Here is an 18576-nt window from a genome sequence, read left to right as displayed (position 1 = left end):
GCTCAGAGTCTAAAGGTGATTGCTTAAATTCATAGCTTTTGCACGTACATGTTGATTCTTGCAATTCTGTAGTAGAGTGAGTCTGGAAATCCAGTTGGGGGTTAGTTTGGTTTTGCTTCTTATTTTTAATCATGTGCCTTTAAATTGTGTGTGTGTGTGTGTGTGTGTGTGTGAGAGAGAGAGAGAGAGAGTGACAGTGCACGTGTGCATGCGCGTGCGGGCACACATGCCAGGTGTGAATGTGGAGCCCCAAACTCTCTCTCTTGGCTTTTTGGCTCACGACTGGTACTCTACTGCTTGAGCTACAACTCCACTTCCACCTTTTTGCTGGCTAATTGCAGATAGGAGTGTCTTAGATTTAGCTGACTAGGCTGGCTTAAAACCAGGAGCTTCAGATCTCAGTCTCCAGAATAGCTATAATTACAAGCCTAGCACTTGGCATATGCTTTTGTTTGTTTGTTTGTTTGTTTGTTTGTTTTTGCAGTCCTGGGGCCTGAACTCAGGGCCTGGACACTGTCCCTGAGCTTCTCTTGCTGAAGGCTAGCACTCTACCACTTGAGCCACAGCACCACTCCCAGCTTTTTCTGTTTATGTGGTACTGAGGAATCAAACCCAGGGCTTCATTCATGCTAGGCAACCACTAAGCCACATTCCCATCCCCTGCTTTTTAATTTTAAACACACACACACACACACACACACACACACACACACACACACACACACACACACCCTGGAAGATTTTGCATACAATCCTCATCATAAGGACAACATGTCTTGATTTTGACAGACTGCAGGTGGAGAGGGGAGAGAAAAACCAAAGAAAGTAGTATTTGATTTTGAGGCTGGTAGTTCCCTGTCACTGTAGGATGCACCCCAGTGCAAGAGGAAACCCCATTGATTTGAGGGCATGCCTAAAGAAGAAGCCATGGCCTGGCTTCCAGCAAGGAACCTGGGAGAGTACAACACCATATAAAGAAAAGTGCTGGGGTGGAGGCATGGCTCAGTTAGTGGTAGAGTACTAACCAATGAGCAAAAGCGTCAGGTACTGTGTTTGAGTCCCAATCTCAGACCAAGGAAAATAAAAAATAAAGTGCTCCACGGCACTAAAGGAAGGAAGGGGTGTGTGAGAGTTGCCTAGCCAGACAGGCCTCAGGAACTGTGAGCCACAGGGAGCTCTCATGCTCCATCATAGGCAGTGTTCGCTGCTAAGACTTCTGAAGTTTCCAAAAACAGTAAAAAGGACTAGACCATAGCAGGAGATCTTGGATTGGGACACCTAGAATACAGAACAGATGAGCTGCAATCATCTAAAGCAATTGGCATGTAACAGTCAAGCAGAACAAGCCAAACCCCAGTGGAGACCAAAGAGGGAGGAAGATGACCGTGGACTGGAACTCAGTGGTAGCCACCCATCCTTGCTCTCAGGAGGCTATATAAGCCTCCTAGATAGCAGCAGATTAGAGCAGTCATTACCCAAAAGCCACGTGTGTCAATTACCAAAGATACAACAAGTTATGTTGAGTTAGTAAGAAAGTTTTCCAATTTTTGAAGAGAATAGGAGCCATGAGCCAGTGGCTCGAGCCTGTAATCCTAGCTACTCAGGAGGCTGAGATCTGAGCATTGCAGTTTGAAACCAACCTAGGCAGAAAAATCCATGAGAGTCTGTCTCCAAATTACCAGCAAAAAGCCTGAAATAGAACTGTAGCTCAAGTGATAGAGCCTCATCCTTAACTGGAAAAAAAAAAGCCAAGTGAGAGCATGAGGCCCTGAATCCAAGCCCCAGTACTAGTGCACATACACATGCATGTGCATGCACAGACACACATACATAAGCAGTAGCCAGGCACTGATGGCTTACGCCTATAATCCTAGCTTCTTAGGAGGCTGAGATCTGAGATCACAATTCCAAGTCAGCCAGGCAGGAAAGTCCACAAGACTTTTTTTTTATGGGGAGGGGGCCAGTCATGGGCCTTGAACTCAGGGCCTGGACACTGTCCCTGAGCTTTCACTCAAAGCTAGCACTCTACCACTTTAAGCTACAGTACCACTTCCAGTTTTCTAATGGTTAACTGGAGATAAGATTCTCATGGACTTTCCTGCCTGGGCTGGCTTTGAACCACAATCCTCAGATCTCAGCCTCCTAAGTGGCTAGGATTACAGGTCCTGGGCTTCCATGATATTCTTATCTCCAATTAACCACCAAAAAGCTGGAAGTGGAGGTACGGGATCAATGAAGAGTGCCAGCTTTGAGCAAGAAAGCTCAGGGACAGCTCCCAGACCCTGAGTTCAAACCCCAGGACCAGCACAAAAATGAAACCATAAGACTCCAGTTACAGGCTGGGAATATGGCCTAGTGGTAAAGTACTTGCCTCGTATACAGGAAGCCCTGGGTTCGATTCCTCGGCACCACATACATAGAAAATGGCCAGAAGTGGCGCTGTGGCTCAAATGGCAGAGTGCTAGCCTTGAGCAAAAAAGAAGCAAGGGGCTGGGCTGGGGATATGGCCTAGTGGCAAGAGTGCCTGCCTCATATACATGAGGCCCTGGGTTTGATTCCCCAGCATCACATATACAGAAAATGGCCAGAAGTGGTGCTGTGGCTCAAGCAGCAGAGTGCTAGCCTTGAGCAAAAAGAAGCCAGGGACAGTGCTCAGGCCCTGAGTCCAAGCCCCAGGACTAGCCAAAAAAAAAAAAAGAAGCCAGGGACAGTGCTCAGGCCCTGAGTTCAAGCCCCAGTACTCGCAACAAAACAAAAACAAAAACAAAAAAACCAACACAAGACTCCAGTTGCCTTCCCTTCATTGTTATGCCTCTCATGCCAAGTTCTTCCCCAGCTAATTTTCAGTAAGGCCCTAAACTGAAAAGAACAAACAAACAAAAAAGCATGTATCCTCAGCAAAAATCAGAAGCTCCAGCTACCAACACACACACACACACACACACACACACACACACACACACACACACACACACGGCCTCCAGCCTGCTGTGCTAGTTCTGACCAGACTTGGCAGTCAGGGAAGAATGTCCTGAGAGACTGCAACTCTCAGGGGGGACATGGCAGGCCAATTGTCACTGTGTGTGTCGGCCTGGCTGCTGCCAGGGCTCCCATTCTCCACCTCTTCCCAGGCGGTCCCTGTAGACCCAAATCCTAAAGCTCCCTTTGAAGTGTGGTCTCCCAGACCTGCCATTTGTTCCCTAGGGATAGTGACAGCACAGCCTTCTATCATGCCTTTCAGCCAAGGAGTGAAGAGAGGCTGAACTTCAGTTGCTCAACCATAAGCTGTTTTTCTGGCTTGCGAGTCTGTCCAGTCTGGATATGCAGAACGGAGCCAGGAGTACAAGTGCATTGATGCGACTCCAAAGAGGCCATGTGCCCCAGCTCTTTGTAAAATCCCATCTGGTTTTATTTTACAGAGGCCAAGGAAGGCCCTTCTCTGTGTAAGCAGGGAGCATTTAGGAGAATCAGTTCTTAGCTTACAAATGAGGGGAACCCATACTTGGTTGGTGTTGTGGGGATCCCCACCTGGGGGACACTGGTATGCTCTCCATATCAGCTGCACTGGGTTAGTGTTGCCAATTGGCTTTGGGCAGATCCCATTTCTCCAACCAAACTGGTGATCTCCCAGGTGAGGGGTGGGAAAAGGAGCCCCTTGATGCATCTAGCTTGCTTAGCTCAGAAACTGCCAGGCAAGGACCTTGTTATCCTTTATCAAAGGCTCAAGGTCATTAACTTACCAGCATGAGTGTACTCCACTCTCCTGGGTTGTAATGAGTTAGAGCATATCTTTTTTATTGTTATAATTATTTAGTTCTCTTCTTTATTGAATATGGCAGGTCCCTCTTAATGTTCTTTGAAAATCATAAGTTTAATCTCCAAAAACTTAAGGGATAAAATAAATTTCTGGGGTTGTTTTGTGATTTGGGGTGTGTGTGTGTGTGTGTGTGTGTGTGTGTGTGTGTGTGTGTGTGTGCTAGTGCTAGGATTTTAGCTCTTGTGGAATCTCTTGCTCTTGCCTGGCTTTTCTGCTTAAGGCTGGCACTCTGCCACTTGAGCCAAACCATACCTCCACGTGTAGTTTTTTGCAGCTTAACTGAAGATACGAGTCTTGAATTTGTATGGCTGGGCTGACTGTTAACCACAATCCTCAGATCTCAGCCTCATGAGTAGCTATAATTACATGCACAGCCCACAGTGCCCAGCTACGTTCTGCGCTGTTCTGTTTTGCTTTTTAGCCTTTGGTTGACAAGATCTGATTCAACACCAAGGCAAGTCCTCTGAGCCATGGACCACAGAAAAATGTGGGACTCAGAGGCCGGGAGCTGCAAGGTGCCATGAGCACGGGCCCAAACCAGTATGCTATGCCAGGAGTGCCTGAAACCCACTAGCTGGCTGGCTTTACTAACATTGACTGTTCTACTAACAGAAGCAGCCCCTAGCAGGTACTAACTGAAACTCCCATTTGGGCATCAGCGTCATTCAGTGCAGAAAAAAAGACAGGACTGGCATCCATTGTTAGGTAGCTTTTGTTCCTCAGCCCCTGCTGGGAGAGGCCTCCGGCCAGAAGCGAAGTCCTCTAAGGCCACTGAGTCTCTGTGGTGTCTCTACAGGCCAGGCCTGGGGACCATGGCCCCACTCTGAAAAGACAGCTTTGAGAAGAGGCCAGATTTTACTCAAACTGCATGGCCTCCCTTGGCCATGCTTGTTTTGCATAATTCATCCTTGATTTCCAGGGGAAACCCAGCTGTTCCTATCCAAAAGAGGCCCTCTCCAAAGGAGGGCCAGGGAGGATTGTGGAGAATCTGGCACCTTAACAAGCTTCCCCTCCTCCCCTAGCACTGGAGTTTTGAACTCAAGCTTGTTAGTCAAGAACTGTACAGCCTGAGTTATACCTTCAGCCCTTTTACCTCTCATTACTTTTTTTTTTTCCAGTCCTGGGGCTTGAACTCAGGGCCTGAGCACTGTCCCTGGCTTCTTTTTGCTCAAGGCTAGCTCTCTACCACTTGAGCCACAGCACCACTTCTGGCTTTTTGTATATATGTGGTGCTGAGGAATCAAACCCAGGGCTTCACGTATATGAGGCAAGCACTTTACCACTAGGCCATATTCCCAGCCCCTTGTTACTTTTGAGATAGGATCTTTGTGCCTGGGCTAGCCTGGGCCATGATTTTCCTATTTATATGTCTTATACTACCTGCCTGGCTTTGTCTTGTTGAAATGGGATCTTCCAAACTTTTTTGCCTAGGCAGGCCTGACCAACAGTCTTCTCAATCTCAGCCTCCCCAAGCATTCATTAATTTTTCTAAGCAACATCCTTTGGATGTTTGGAATAAGATGTAGAGTGGCCGGGTGCTGGATGGCTCACATCTATAATCTTAGCTACTCAGGAGGCTGAGATTTGAGGATCATGGTTCAAAGTCATCCCAGGAAAGAAAGTCTATGAGATGCTTATCTCCAATTAACCACCAGAGAACCAGAAATGGCACTGTGGCTCAAAGAATGCTTGCCTTGAGCAAGAGTTCAGGGACAGCACCCAGACACTGAGGTCAAGCCCATAACTGGGGGGGGGGGGGGGGGATGGGGAAGAAGATGTAGGATTAGGAGGTCTTACCTTTCTCCAAGGACTGACTCCAGGGCAGGTTGAAGTTGGCTGGTTCCTCACCCATACCAGGAACACCATGTATTCTCAGAGATGACCCAACATACAGAGTGCCTTGACAGTTTATTCATATGGGACCAAGTTTCTCCATCTCCACTTCTACATTATGTGTGGTCTTGGGGATCAGTTCTCCTTCATACTCCTCTGATGTTTACATTCATCAGTGTTGAGAAGACCTACAGGAAGGTGGCCCTGGTAGCTAATCTGGAGTTCCTTGGCAGTTGTCACAAGACTGGATGATATCTTCTAGGTTAGGAAGTCCTGCTTGGTTTCTAACTTAAGGACTTGGGAAGCAGTTGTTCTCAGGGGATTAGCCAGAGCCCTCATAGAATGGAGGGAAGTGTTCAGCTGCTTCCTGTGTCCACTTTGGTGGCATTACTCCCAGGACTCAGAAGCCACGTTGAAATCCTAGGCCAGATGCTTAATGATCCTGGCACTACCTGGACCCTTTAAAGCTGGCAGCTTCACGTGTCCTTGTTTAGGTTGGGTGATGTTATTTATTCACTCATTTTAGTGGTATTGGGGTTTGAACCCCAGGGCTCTCACTTTGTGGCCTGGCACCCAACCACTTCAGCCACACCTCCATCCCATGTCTGCAGCTTTGATATCCCCATGGATTCTTTGGCTAGCATGCTGGACTTCCTCATCCTCCCCTCCATCTCTTCTGGGGTAATGACCTTGAACTGAGCAGCCATTTCCTTGAAGCAGCTTTCCCAGTTTGACCTAGCTGGGGAAAGACTTCCTCATCCTCCCCTCCATCTCTTCTGGGGTAATGACCTTGAACTGAGCAGCCATTTCCTTGAAGCAGCTTTCCCAGTTTGACCTAGCAGGGGAAAGACTTCTCAAGGTCTGCCTTAGAATGTCTCCCATTGTTGACCCAACACCTTTTCACAAGCCCAGAAAGGACAGCGGTCCCTCTTGTGATGCTCTGGGTCACGCTTGCCCTAGCATGCGCAGACAGTGGGTTCCACAGGAACAAGGAAGTGTGGTAGCAGAGAATGTCCTTGCACTAGCCATTTGTCCAGGACTGTGCATTGTGAGTTTTGGAAACTACTCCCACATGCCCTGAAGAAATGAACAACCGACCAGGCCACAGGCATGCACCCAGCTTCACTGTCTGTGGAAGGGGATGATCCTGGCTTCCTGTTCATAACAAGCTGCCTAGTAGCAGCAGTATGACTTGTGTGTGTACCAGTGCTACGGCTTGAATTCAGGGCCTGGGTGCTGTCTTTTGGCTTTTTCCACTCAAGGCTGGAGCTCTATCACTTGAGCCACACCTCCTTTTCTGGCTTTTGGTGGTTAATTGGAAATAAGAGTGTCTGAACCAGGCGGGCTTCAAACCATGAATCTCCAGACTCCTGGAAAGCTAGAATTAGAGGTGTGAGCCACCCGCACCTGCCTCCAAGCTATGTGACTTGGAGTAAGTCCCTCTGTCACCTTACCTGAAAGTGATGGGGGGGGGGGGCGTGGAGGAGGACTGGAGGTGGCCAGCAAATCTGCCTGCTCCAAATGTCTGTGTTTAACAGGTATGCCCTAAGTAATATCCTTCATCCTCCTAAGCATGCTGGTGGGGCTGCCACCACAGTGCTGCTAACCACAGCAGAGCGAGAGCCTACCTTTTGCCTAGCAGGGAAGCCGCCTGGCCCAGAGTAGGAGACCTTCGTAGAGCTGGTACCCGCTGTGTAGATCTAGCAGACTCCGGCTCTTAAGTCCCCAGCTGAGCACCCCCACACTCCCAGGAACTCTGTGCACTTGCTGTTTGCTGATCCTGGACGCTGGATCTGGGAAGAACCCACGCGGCCAACAAGGAGCTGTGGCTCCGAGAGGGCTTTTTTTATTTTTTCCCCCAAACTAAAGGAGAGGGGAGAAGTCCCCAGTCTGTATGTTTTTCTTGAAGGATCCAGCCCCCCACCCCGGGGTGGGGCACAGGCTGGAAAGTTTCTGTGAGTGAAAAGCTGTGGCCCTCACTGGAAGGAAGCCTGTGGGCAGCCTACTGGGCTAGTTGGTCTTGGAAGTCGAGTCTGCGCCCCCCGCAGAACTTCCTGCCCGCTGGGGCCACAGCCTGTTCAGCCAAGCCCCGGGACGGCGGTGCGTGCCCGGGAGCCTCACGGAGTAGCAAGTAGGCCGTCTTTCCTCGGGGACAGACGTGAGAGCCAGAGCCCGCCCCGCCGAGCCAACAGGCGGCTGGAGCCATACGAAGCGCATTAACTATTAATAATTTCCAGTTGTTTGCTCTCTCCCCCAGGCCTCTGCAGCCCGGGACTCCGCTCTGGCTCCCTCGGACCGTCGGGTCTAAAGTTATTAGAGCCTCCCGGGCACCGCGGGGACAGCTAGAGGTCAGCGCGTCCTCCGAGCCCGGGTGCGAGCAGAGTCCCCACGCACCGCCTCCATCGGGCCGAGGGGCTGAGGAGGGCCAGGGCACTTTGCCCGCCAGCTGCCAGGCTCTGCCGGCGCCCCCAGCTCAGGGCAATCGGCGGCCCGGGGCGGGCTCGGCGGCGCACGGCGGGAGCGCAGCGGCCCCTGGCGCTCGGCCTCGCGGCGCGGGGCGGGGCCTGGGAGGAGACGGGGCGGGGCCTGTGTTCGCGGGGCGGAGACGGGGCGGGGCTAGCGCGGGCGGGGCGGGGCCAGTGTGGCGGCCTCGGAGACCCGGACCGCGCGCGGGCTGCGGGCAGGGAGGGCGGCGGGGAGGGCAGCGGCCCTCGCTGCCCACGATCACCCGCGACCCCAGCGCCGGCTGCCTCGGGGCCCTAGCAGCTCGCACAACCATGGTGGGCCGGCTGAGCCTGCAGGATGTCCCCGAGCTCGTGGACACGAAGAAGAAGGGAGACGGCATCCTGGACAGCCCCGACTCGGGGCTGCCCCCCAGCCCCAGCCCCAGCCACTGGGGGCTCACGGCGGCCGGGGGCGGCGGCGGCGGCTCTGGGGACCGCGCGCCCGTCCCCGGAGCGCTGGAACCCGACGTGGCGGCGACCCCCGCGGCCCAGGTGAGTGGCCCTGCACGACTCCTTCCCTCCCCCAGCCCGCCCACCCGCTGCGGGCCCCGGGGGGGGGGGACCCCCACACGCTGCCGAGTGGTCTGGGTCCTGCCGTCGGTGCTGCCACCCGCCCGTCGGGTTGGCGAGGCTGACGCCGGGAGCCCGGGGGCGGGAGCGCCGCCCGGGTGAGCCCGGCCAGCTGGAGCCGGTGGCTGGAAAATTGTCATCGCCTGGGAGGCGCGGGAGCCCCGGGAGAGAGGCGAGCCGCCGTCTCCTCCCTTCGCAGCGGCGGCCCCGGGGGCTGCCAGGCTGCAGCTCGACCGCATTCCTGCGAGGCTGGGCGGGAGGGGCTCCGGGGACACCGAGCAGGAACCCCAGCGCCCCGGCGGACGACTGACGGTGGGCCCAATGCCCTGCGGCTTTGCCTGCGGCAGGCGGCCGCTCCCTCGGCGGCCTCCGGCCGGATCCCGAGAGAGGGGTGTGCCCCGGGCTCCCCCATCCACAGCAAACCGAGCCAGCCTCCTAGGCCCTTTAGAGGGGAGCCACTCCATAAGCCTCCAGTCCCCTGGTTCTCCCCTAATCCTGAACAACCCACCCTGAATTTAATTAGGGAGGGCGAAGACTTCAGAGGACCATAACTTTTAATATGCTTTTCTTTCTTTAAATAAGTTTTATTTAAAGAAAAAAAACAACCCACCAAGTCTGTGTTGCCTTTAAGTAGAGCTCAAGGGAAGCCACATCCTGTCTACAGACAAAACTCAACATTCCGGCTGGGAGCAGCTGGGGGGCTGCCCTCCCACCTGGGGTGATGTAGATAGGGGCAGTGGGTTCCTAAGGACCCACCTTGGAGCTTTGATGGCACCTGGCCTTCCTGACCAACTGACCCTGTCCTCTCAGCAGGCACCATTACCTCCTGTTTGCATTCCAAGGCCCTGCTGGCTTCTGCTGGGCCTTCAGAGGGCTCTACATCACCCTTTCTAGTCTCATCTTCCACCTGCCCCAACCTCAGACCATGCATGCTTCCAACACCTCCTCTTCCACCTGGCAAGCACATTGCCCCTTACTCTAGTAGTAGTCCTCCTCCTCCTCCTCCTCCTCCTCCTCCTCCTCCTCCTCCTCCTCCTCCTCCTCCTCCTCCTCCCTCCTCCCTCCTCTTCTCCCCCCCCCCACCTCCAAGACTGGGATTCAAATTCCAATTCTATATCTGATACTTTTGCTCTACCATCTAAGCTCTGCCTCCAACCCCAACTCCAGCCCTTCTATGCTCAGCTCTTATCACATCCACTGGGACGCATCCTTCCCAGAGCTTCTTGCCCAGAGCCCATGGCTTCATTCCCCAATGGCTTCTCCTGTATGATCCTGTCATAACACAAGTCTCCCCATCCTGCACCTGCAGCCAGGTGGGCTTCAGGCATGTGTCTGACGGGAAAATAAGACAGAACAAGGGTAGCAAGTGCTTGCGGGGATACCTGGGAGAAGGTTGCTGGGTGCATGTTAGAGAGCAGATACCTCCAGCCCAAAGCCCTTAGGACTCTGTGGGAGGTACCTGTGCTACTGGGAAGTGTCTGGCAGCCTTAGAGCCAAGTGCAGAGCAGGGCCCAAATGTCACTATTTGGAGACTGTTTCCAGAAGGTCTGCAAGCAGCCAGTGCCCCACATCTTCACACACACACACACACACACCCTCCTGTCACACACACATTCTCTATGAACTTCTTTCTTTTGATGCTGCTCCTAGGGCTTGAACTCTGGGCACTGTCCCTGAACTTTTGTGCTCAAAGCTAGTGCCCTACCACTTTAGTCACAGCACCATAACTGACTTTTTAGTGGGTAATTGGAGATAAGAATCTCATGGACTTTCCTGCCCTGGCTGGCTTTGAACCTTGATCCTCAGATCTTAGCCTCCTGAGTAGTTAGGATTACAGGCATGAGCCACTGGTGCCCAGATTTTTTCCCCTGGACATCATGCTTGCTTGGCTTACTATTCGGCTGGCATTCTGTCACTTAAGCATGCCCCCAGCCTTGCTTTTCTGGTGGTTATTTTGGAGATGGGGTCTCGTAAGATTTTTCTGCCCGAGCTGATTTTGAACTCCATTCACTGGATCTTAGCTTCCTGAATAGCTAGGGTTATAAGCATGAGCCACTAGCACCAAGCTTGACCTTAGTTTGAACTCACACTATCTTCCCAGCCTCAACTTAGTGAACTTAGGAGCTGGACCTTGGCAGCTCTTCGCCTCTCCTTTTCTTGGTTCTCTTTGGCTTTAGCATATTTGCCCCCACTTGATGTGTCCTAGCAGAGTAAGGGTTTCGGAGCCAACCGTCTAGAAATGTTTACCTCCCTTGTCCTGGCAGACCTAGGGGTGGGACTGCCACCTCCACACTCTGGCCGGAGGGTAGAGCCTTCTCTCAAATTAAGTAAAGAAAATGACAGATTCTTAAAAAACCAGCAGCTGCAGAGGTTATTCTGCATTGTACTTAGCTTTGCACCCGGAACACAGAAGCCCTGATTCTAGCAAACTGGGTACCCAGGATGGAGCTGTCTCCTGATGAATCAGTACAAACTGGAGACAGCCCTTTCCCCTTCAAGAGGCTGCATCCCAGTGTCTGAGTTTTCAGGATAGTGGAGGAGACGTGAAGGAAATGTCAATGTTCCATTGTGAATCAAAGGGTTCCTCTGTTGATGGCGGATGTGGCTCTTAGCACCCCAAAGCAAAAGATTCATGGGAGTGAATCCTTAGTGAAATAAAACCCATGGTGGCATTTCCCCCGTCTTTTCCCTTCCCTTCCCTCCTTGTCTTTTCTTCTGCCTTTCTAGACTGTTGCAGAAACAGTGTCAGAGGCAGTGCTGTATCAGTGAAGGCTCCAGAGAGTTAAGCTGGAGTTTGTGCTTTTTCGGCCGCATGGCCTCTGTGGCACAGGATCCCCGGCTCTGGCCACCATCCTGGTGTGTTTCCTCTATTCTGCCTTCCACAAAACCACACAGATAGACGAGGTCCCAGGGCATGGCATGCCTTCTGAGGGCACCGAGCATTCAGGACGGGCCTGAGATTTGAACACAGACCGTCTGGCTCCCTGTTCAGGGCTGTGCCCCAGTGGGCCCAGGATAAGGGGCTCAGTCCAAGTGGGGGCTTCTGTGGGGGGCTTGCATTGGTCTGGAATGTTCTAACCACCTTCTTCTCTGTCCTAGAAGAACCCAGCATCTCCCTCCCATGTCCTGGTTGCTGGCTGTTCACCAAGGCTCTGTCCCCTGTCCTTTGGTGAAGGAGTAGAGTTTGACCCCTTACCACCAAAGGAAGTAAGGTAAATATAGCAGGCCCTGATTTGATTTCTTAAATTTTCACTTTTAAAAAAATTCTAGCGCATGAGGGACAAGGCAACAAACAGTACAAGAAATGTATCCAATGCCCAACGTATGATACTGTAACCTCTCTGTACATCAGTTTGATAATAAAAATTTGAGAAAAAAAAATTCTAGGGCTGGGAATGTGGCCTAGTGGCAAGAGTGCTCACCTTGTATTCATGAAACCCTGGATTCGACTCCTCAGTACCACATATATAGAAAATGGCCAGAAGCGGCACTGTGGCTCAAGTGGCAGAGTGTTAGCCTTGAGCAAAAAGAAGCCAGGGACAGTGCTTAGGCCCTGAGGTCAAGCCCCAGGACTGGCAAAAAAAAAAAAAGAATTATGAGGCTAGGAATGTGGCTTAGTGGTACAGTGCTTGCCTAGCATGCATGAAGCTCTGGGTTCCTGGGTTCGATTCCACAGTACCATATAAACAGAAAAAGCCAGAAGTGGCGCTGTGGTTCAAGTGGTAGAATGCTAGCTTCGAGCAAAAGAAGGTCAAGGCCAAAAAAAAAAAATCAGACATAATTGTTTATTATTTTTTAACTTAGTTAATTGTGAAAACATACCAACGATTATTAACAGTGTGGTAGATATTCTTTACAACTTTTTTCCCTAACCAATTAAATACAAAGACACTGTTTTTGAAATAAAAATGAGCTCCCTGGGATGCTAGTGCCTGTGTGGAGGAGCTGCTCCGGGGTCCCTCTTCAAGGTGCTGTGGGCCATTTCATGCTGTGTGAGGCACGAGATCATACAGGACTCTCAGGGCCAAGAGTCACAGAGAGGCTCTGTTAAGATCTGACTTTTGGAGAAAGGATTTCACTTGTGGTGTCTGGGGGGGTTTTGAAGCTCGAGTTGTAGTTGGTTAACACAAAGGGCCTTTGATGTGGAACAGAGAGAAATGCATCGCTCTGTTGAGGTGAGCAGTTAAGCCTTTATTCCTGTGAAGTTTGCATTTCCAACAAAGTAGCTCATGACTTCATGACATTAGTTCCACCAGCCTTTTTGCTCCTTGTCCAAGGAGAGTTTCTACCCAGCTCACAGAGAGCTTTGTCCCTCATGCTCCCGTCCAGGGTGAGGGCCTGCTAGAGACTGTTCTTTTTTATTTTTTGTGTCAGTACTAGGGCTTGAACTCAAACTCAGGGCTTGGCATCCTCCCTCAGCCTTTTCACTGAAAGCTAGTGCTCTACTACTTGAGCCACCACTCCATTTCTGGCTTTTTGGTGTGATTACCTGAAGATAGTAGTCTCATGGACTTTCCTGCCTGGGCTGGCTTTGAATCTGGATCCTTATATCATGGCTTCCTGAATAGCTAGGATTATAGGTATGAGAGCCACCAGTGCTTAGCTTGGCAGATTTTTTAGGTAATACTTGTATGTATTTTAGTGTCTATGAAGTTGTAATGATAACAATAACAATAATACATGTAGGGAAGTAGACGTTTTGCTTCCATAAAAATATTAACTAAAAAAAGAACTCCAAACGGAGTTGAAAACTACTCCAGGAAATGAAAACAAGAGGTTTTTTTTCTTTGTTGCTGTTTTCATTTCCTTTTTGTCTTGTTGTTTGTTTATCTGTCTTTGGGAATATAAGAGGGCCACAGAAATAGAGGAACAAAGGGTGAACAAAGGCAGCACTAGCGTTCACTAGACATTATGTTAAATGAACTATACAACTTGCTATTGGAGATGAGAGGGAAAAACTGGTAGAGAGTGAGGGAAGGGGTGACCCTGTCCAAAAAGAAATGTGCTCTTTACCTGACTTAGGTAACTTTAACTCCTCTGTATATCATCTTCATAATAACAACAAAAAAATTTTAAGGTAAAGTAGCAGATAAATATAAATGGGAGCTTATTTTGTGGATAGCAACACTGTAATCAAGCTTTTACCCAGGTCCCTGAGTACCTTGTGGTTTCCAAAGCAATGGCCAAGATGGACCAAATACTGGGATTTAATATAGCCAAGTTTCCAGAACCAGCATTCAGGAGTCCTGGGTTTTCCTCCTTCAGGTATTTGAGCTGGTGGCTCATGCCTATAATCCTAGCTACTCAGAAGGCTGAGATCTGAGGATTGTGGTTCAAACCTGCCCGAGCAGGAAAATCTATGTGACTTTTATCTCCAATTAACCTGCAGAACACTGGAAGTGGCACTGTGGCTCAAAGTGGTAGAGCGCTAGCCTTGAGCTCAGGGACAGCACCCAGGCCCTGAGTTCAAGGGCCACAACCAACCCAAAAAATAAAAATAAAGAGCTGATTATGGTACCCTCAAGGGACCTTCCCCATGGAGCAGTAAAGTCTATGTCATTCTATAACTCCTGGTTAACCGCAGGCACATTCAGAAAAAGTAGACATTTTTATTATTGCATGGGCATGATAGAATGTACTTAGACACTAAGAAGGCTGAGATGTAACTAGGCTATATAACCTTATGCGGCCCACTATTAACCAGAACATCACTATGTTGTTCTTGACAGCACTTGCTGTGTGTTGATATTCTGCCCCTTTATTATTGGGCAGCCTCTACAGACAGAGAAAACAGGCTGGGATGGGTTAAGCCACTTGTCTAAAGGCTCCTGGCTTATGCAGTCAGGAACAAATCCAGCATCTGCAACCTGCAGTGGAACTCTCGTGTGTGTGTGTGTGTGTGTGTGTGTGTGTGTGTGTGTGTGTGTGTGTGTGTTGGTGGTAGAGCACTTGCTTAGCCTGTGTCAGCCCCTGGGTTGGATCCTCAGCACTGCAAATGAGTAAGTCCCCAACCACCACTCCTTGGCATCCTGACCTTCATCTCTTCATCTCCCTTTCCTTATCCCACAGTTGCTGGGGAAATTAAGTTCGATCTTACGGGTAGTGCTTAGACTGTTCTGATTGGCTCAGAGTAAGTACTTCATAAAGTCTCTCTGCTGCTTCTCCCTGTATAGCCACAGCTCGGTGTTTGTGTCCCAGGAGGCAGTTAAAGTCACAGCCAGAGCCACGGGGTCACACCTGTAATCCTAGCTACTCAGGCAGCTGAGATCTGAAGGTCATGGTTTGAACCCAGCCAACACAAAGAAATGTGACTCTTTATCTCCAATTCACTACTGGAAAAAGCCAGAAATAGAGCTGTGGCTCAAGTGGTAGGGTTCCAGCTTTGTGTGACATAGCTAAGGAATAGCACCTAGGTTCTGAGTTCAAGCCCCAGTAGTGGTGCGCGCGCACACACACACACACACACACACACACACACACACACACACACACACACACAGAGCAGTCCCAGCCAGGACCCTGGGCTTCCTAGCTGAGAGGAGCAGCTTCATGCCGCCTTCTGTCTCCCCTCCAGGTACACATCCTCGGTCAAATACGACTCCGAGCGGCACTTCATCGACCATGTGCAGCTGCCCCTGGGCCTGGCTGTGGCCTCCTGCAGCCAGACGGTCACCTGCATCCCGAACTGCACGTGGCGCAACTACAAGGCCGAGGTGCGCTTCGAGCCTCGCCACAAGCCCATGCGCTTCCTCAGCACCACCATCATCTACCCCAAGTACCCCAAGACCGTCTACACCACCACCCTGGATTACAACGGCCACAAGAAGCTCAGGAGGTTTTTGTCCAGTGTGGAGCTCGAGGCTGCCGAGTTCCTGGGCAGCGATGGGCTCTCCGATGACTGATGACTTCATCCTCCCCAGACCACGCGGGGCAAGTTGGGTGACATTGCCCGTGTGTCATCCCCACAGAAGTCGTACCTGGAGATACCTCTAAGTCCAGCTAGTTGAGGAGGGGGGAGGGAGGGGGAGGGAGGGGAGAGAAGAAGAAAATCACTGCATCTTACCATGATGGAGAGACTTGGTGTGGGGTTTGCATTTTCAAATTGCTTTTGCCAGGAGGACATTTCCTGGTTTGTTGCTGCGCTTTCTCCATTGAGGAAAGTAAATGAGGCCCAGAGTGAAAGGACAGTGAAGAAGTTGGGGGGAGGGAGAGTGGAGGTGATGGGGGGCAGTGCTCTGGCAGCCAGGGTGTGAGTGTGAGGAAGAGCACACACAGCTCCTGTGGAGAAGCCACAGGGTGGAAAAGTCAACTGTAAGAAATGTCAGCCCCGGGTCTCTCTGCTGCCTTCAAGAGTAGAGTGAACTCAGTACGTTGTTGACCCCCATATGTGTTCAATCTGGGGAGAGCCAAATTCCATTTCATTTTTATTTCCACTTCCATTTGAATTTCCTGTTAACCAAAACTCTTGGAATTTCTTGAGATCGTTTTCACTGAAAAAAGAAGGGGGGGAGGAGGAGCCCAAACCACACTATGAGACGCTTTTAAGAAGGAAAGCTAGCCCTGCTCTTGTCTGCTTTGGCTTGCTTTGGATGGCCCCGTTTGGGAGCCCGTCTGTGCCTTGTGTCTGCTTCCTCGCAGGTTAGGCCAGCCCCAGGCTTGGCTCTGGCGCGGCCTGTGCTTGCTTGGCATCTGGTTAGCGTCTCCGCAGGCTGGAGGAGCTCTCTTGATAGGTATTTTGGGGTTTCACAATACTTTCCTAGGTTTTGGTTTTTTTCCTAAGGCAAAATGTAGTGGAGGGCTCTTTTGGAGAGAAATGGCATTTTAAAAGGATGCTTTGGAAAAATACTTTCTGGAACTCCTGGAGGAAGAGTTCCACCCTGGACTTCCCGCCGAAGCCCCACGGCCCTCAGGGGTGGAGCGGCGGCGGCTGCCGATGCCCCCGGGGGCCGGACAGCAGGAGTGTGCACACACTCGGTGCCCCTAGGGATTGATTCCTAAGGCTTGGGTGGTGACAGGTGCAGAGGAATCAGGTCTCATCCCGAAGGCAAAGAATCCGGCTCAGTCCCCCTCCCCTCACCCCCCGCCCCAGATGTGAAGCTACCATGCAGTGGAATGATGTCACAATCCAAATGCCACCTTTCTGGACACTTCTACCACTGTAGACACAGCAGTGGACATCACAGTCAGCCATGAACCCATGATGTCCCCTAGCCATGGTGTAAGCTGGACCACATGGCTACAACAGCCCGGCCAGAGCCAGGCTGCTCCCTGCCCCCCTACTACCCATCATCACCCCGCCACACCAGGCCTGGCCCCATCCCAGCCCCTGCTTCTTGGCATCTGCCACCTGTGGTGCTGGAGGAAAGAAAGAGTCAGATAGATTTTTTTAACCTCCCCTCCCCCCCCCCCAGTATTGCAAAGAACAAACCATACATATTTCCTTTGAAGGCATCCAAGAAGTGTCAGGTGCTCCTGTAGCCTCAGCCTTCTGCTGTACCTCTGGCTTTCTGGGATGGCTTCCTCTGTCCTGAGCACAGAGCTGAAGCTCTCTGGGTTGCTGGAACCATCACAGGAAACTTTGTTACCAGCAAGCTGTGCAGTGAGACGCGTTCTCACTGAAAGGTGACAGAGCCTGGGAAGCCGGAAGTGGCGCTGCGGTTCAAGTGGTAGAGCACTAGCCTGGAACACAGAGAGCTCAGGAACAGCACTCGGGCCCTGGGTTCAAGCCCCACGATTGACCAGGAAAAAAAAAAAAAAAGATGATGACAGGGCCCTTAGGCCACACTGTCCTCAGTCCTCCACTGACTGCAGTGTCTGTCTGCCATGTTATGCCCCTGATCAAAGGACCATTAGACAGAGTCATAGTTGGCTCTATGGTTCCAGTTTGTCCAGGTTCAGCTCAGCAGGGACCCAATGAAGTGGGGGTGGGGGCACCCCAGAACTCCACAGCCTCCTCAGTCACGGGCACAGCAACCAATACTGCCTTGCAAAAAAGCAAAATATGCAGCTTTATTGGCAAAAGTGGATTTTTGTCTGACTTTGTCATGTCACTTGGTGGTGAATGTAAATTTTAAAGGTATGTTAGCATTCCCAGGGACTCTCAGATGAGCTGGGAATGACTTTGTGGCCAGAAGAACAGAAGAGAGAATGTGGCTTGTGAACGTAGCAGTGTTTTGTGGTATCTTTGAGACTTTTTTTTTTTTTGAGGGATTGTGTTAAGTTCAGACGGCTCCTTCTGGATGTGCAAAGAGCCGGAACTATATGTCAAGTAAGTAAGTGAGCGATGGTGGATGTGTACTGTGAGTGGAAAAGCAGGCTTTATTTTGTTAAGTTATTCACTGCACTTCTTTCTCATCCTCTCCTTTTTTTCCCAAAACTTTTCTCAAAACAGTTCCAGAACCCAGAAGCTAGGAAGACACGGGGCATTCTGGTGGCCACTCCGGTATGGAGAGTCACCAGTGGGTAACCGATGCCAGTCTTTCGTTTGCAAGGTGGAAGCTGTGATTTTTTTTTTTTCAAACTCACTGATTCAAAAGTAAGCATTTCCTAAGTGTGCAGAAGAGAAGTACTTGGTTAATTAAAAAGCTTTTTGGTCAGTTTCTTAAATTATGGCTTTGATGTTGTAAGGATGGTTTGCATTTTCATAGGAAACTTGCTTTTTCCTGTCAAATCACATGCACTTTTACATAGACTTCCTGTGAACCATTTGATACTTTTCCTGGTTTGAACCTTAGAAAATCCAAAATAGTATCTGACAAAAACTCTGTTAAAAAAATGTGGTCCTTAACATCTGTCCCACTTCGTTTTGTTTTGTGATTTGTCCATTTAGTAATAAATAATCTAAAAAAATAA

The 18576-nt window shown here is 50.7% G+C and overlaps 1 protein-coding gene across 2 annotated transcripts; it reads left to right on the top strand.

Annotated features, from left to right (window-relative positions):
• Nucleotides 1-8325: 8325 nt before the first annotated feature.
• Nucleotides 8326-18576, top strand: Rflnb (refilin B). 2 transcript variants are annotated; one of them, XM_048366271.1, is made up of 3 exons: nt 8326-8646; nt 11827-11936; nt 15299-18576. In XM_048366271.1, exons 1-3 carry the CDS (start codon nt 8428-8430, stop codon nt 15624-15626), a joined length of 657 nt encoding a protein of 218 aa, XP_048222228.1. In that variant the 5' UTR covers nt 8326-8427; the 3' UTR covers nt 15627-18576. The 2 variants fall into 2 exon arrangements, with proteins under 2 accessions (XP_048222228.1, XP_048222227.1); XM_048366270.1 differs by having other exon boundaries at nt 11824-11936.

Source organism: Perognathus longimembris, chromosome 17, assembly GCF_023159225.1.
Source record: "Perognathus longimembris pacificus isolate PPM17 chromosome 17, ASM2315922v1, whole genome shotgun sequence".
Lineage (NCBI taxonomy): Eukaryota > Metazoa > Chordata > Mammalia > Rodentia > Heteromyidae > Perognathus > Perognathus longimembris.
This window is presented reverse-complemented; position numbering and strand designations above follow the sequence as displayed.

What these genes read in the sequence shown, in the direction of transcription:
- Rflnb (XM_048366270.1), top strand. Translation starts at nt 8,428, where the DNA reads ATGGTGGGCCGGCTGAGCCTGCAGGATGTCCCCGAGCTCGTGGACACG. An exon ending in CGGCGACCCCCGCGGCCCAG is followed by an intron (nt 8,647 to 11,823) that starts GTGAGTGGCCCT and finishes TCTCTGTCCTAG; the next exon opens with AAGAACCCAGCATCTCCCTC. An exon ending in TTACCACCAAAGGAAGTAAG is followed by an intron (nt 11,937 to 15,298) that starts GTAAATATAGCA and finishes TCTCCCCTCCAG; the next exon opens with GTACACATCCTCGGTCAAAT.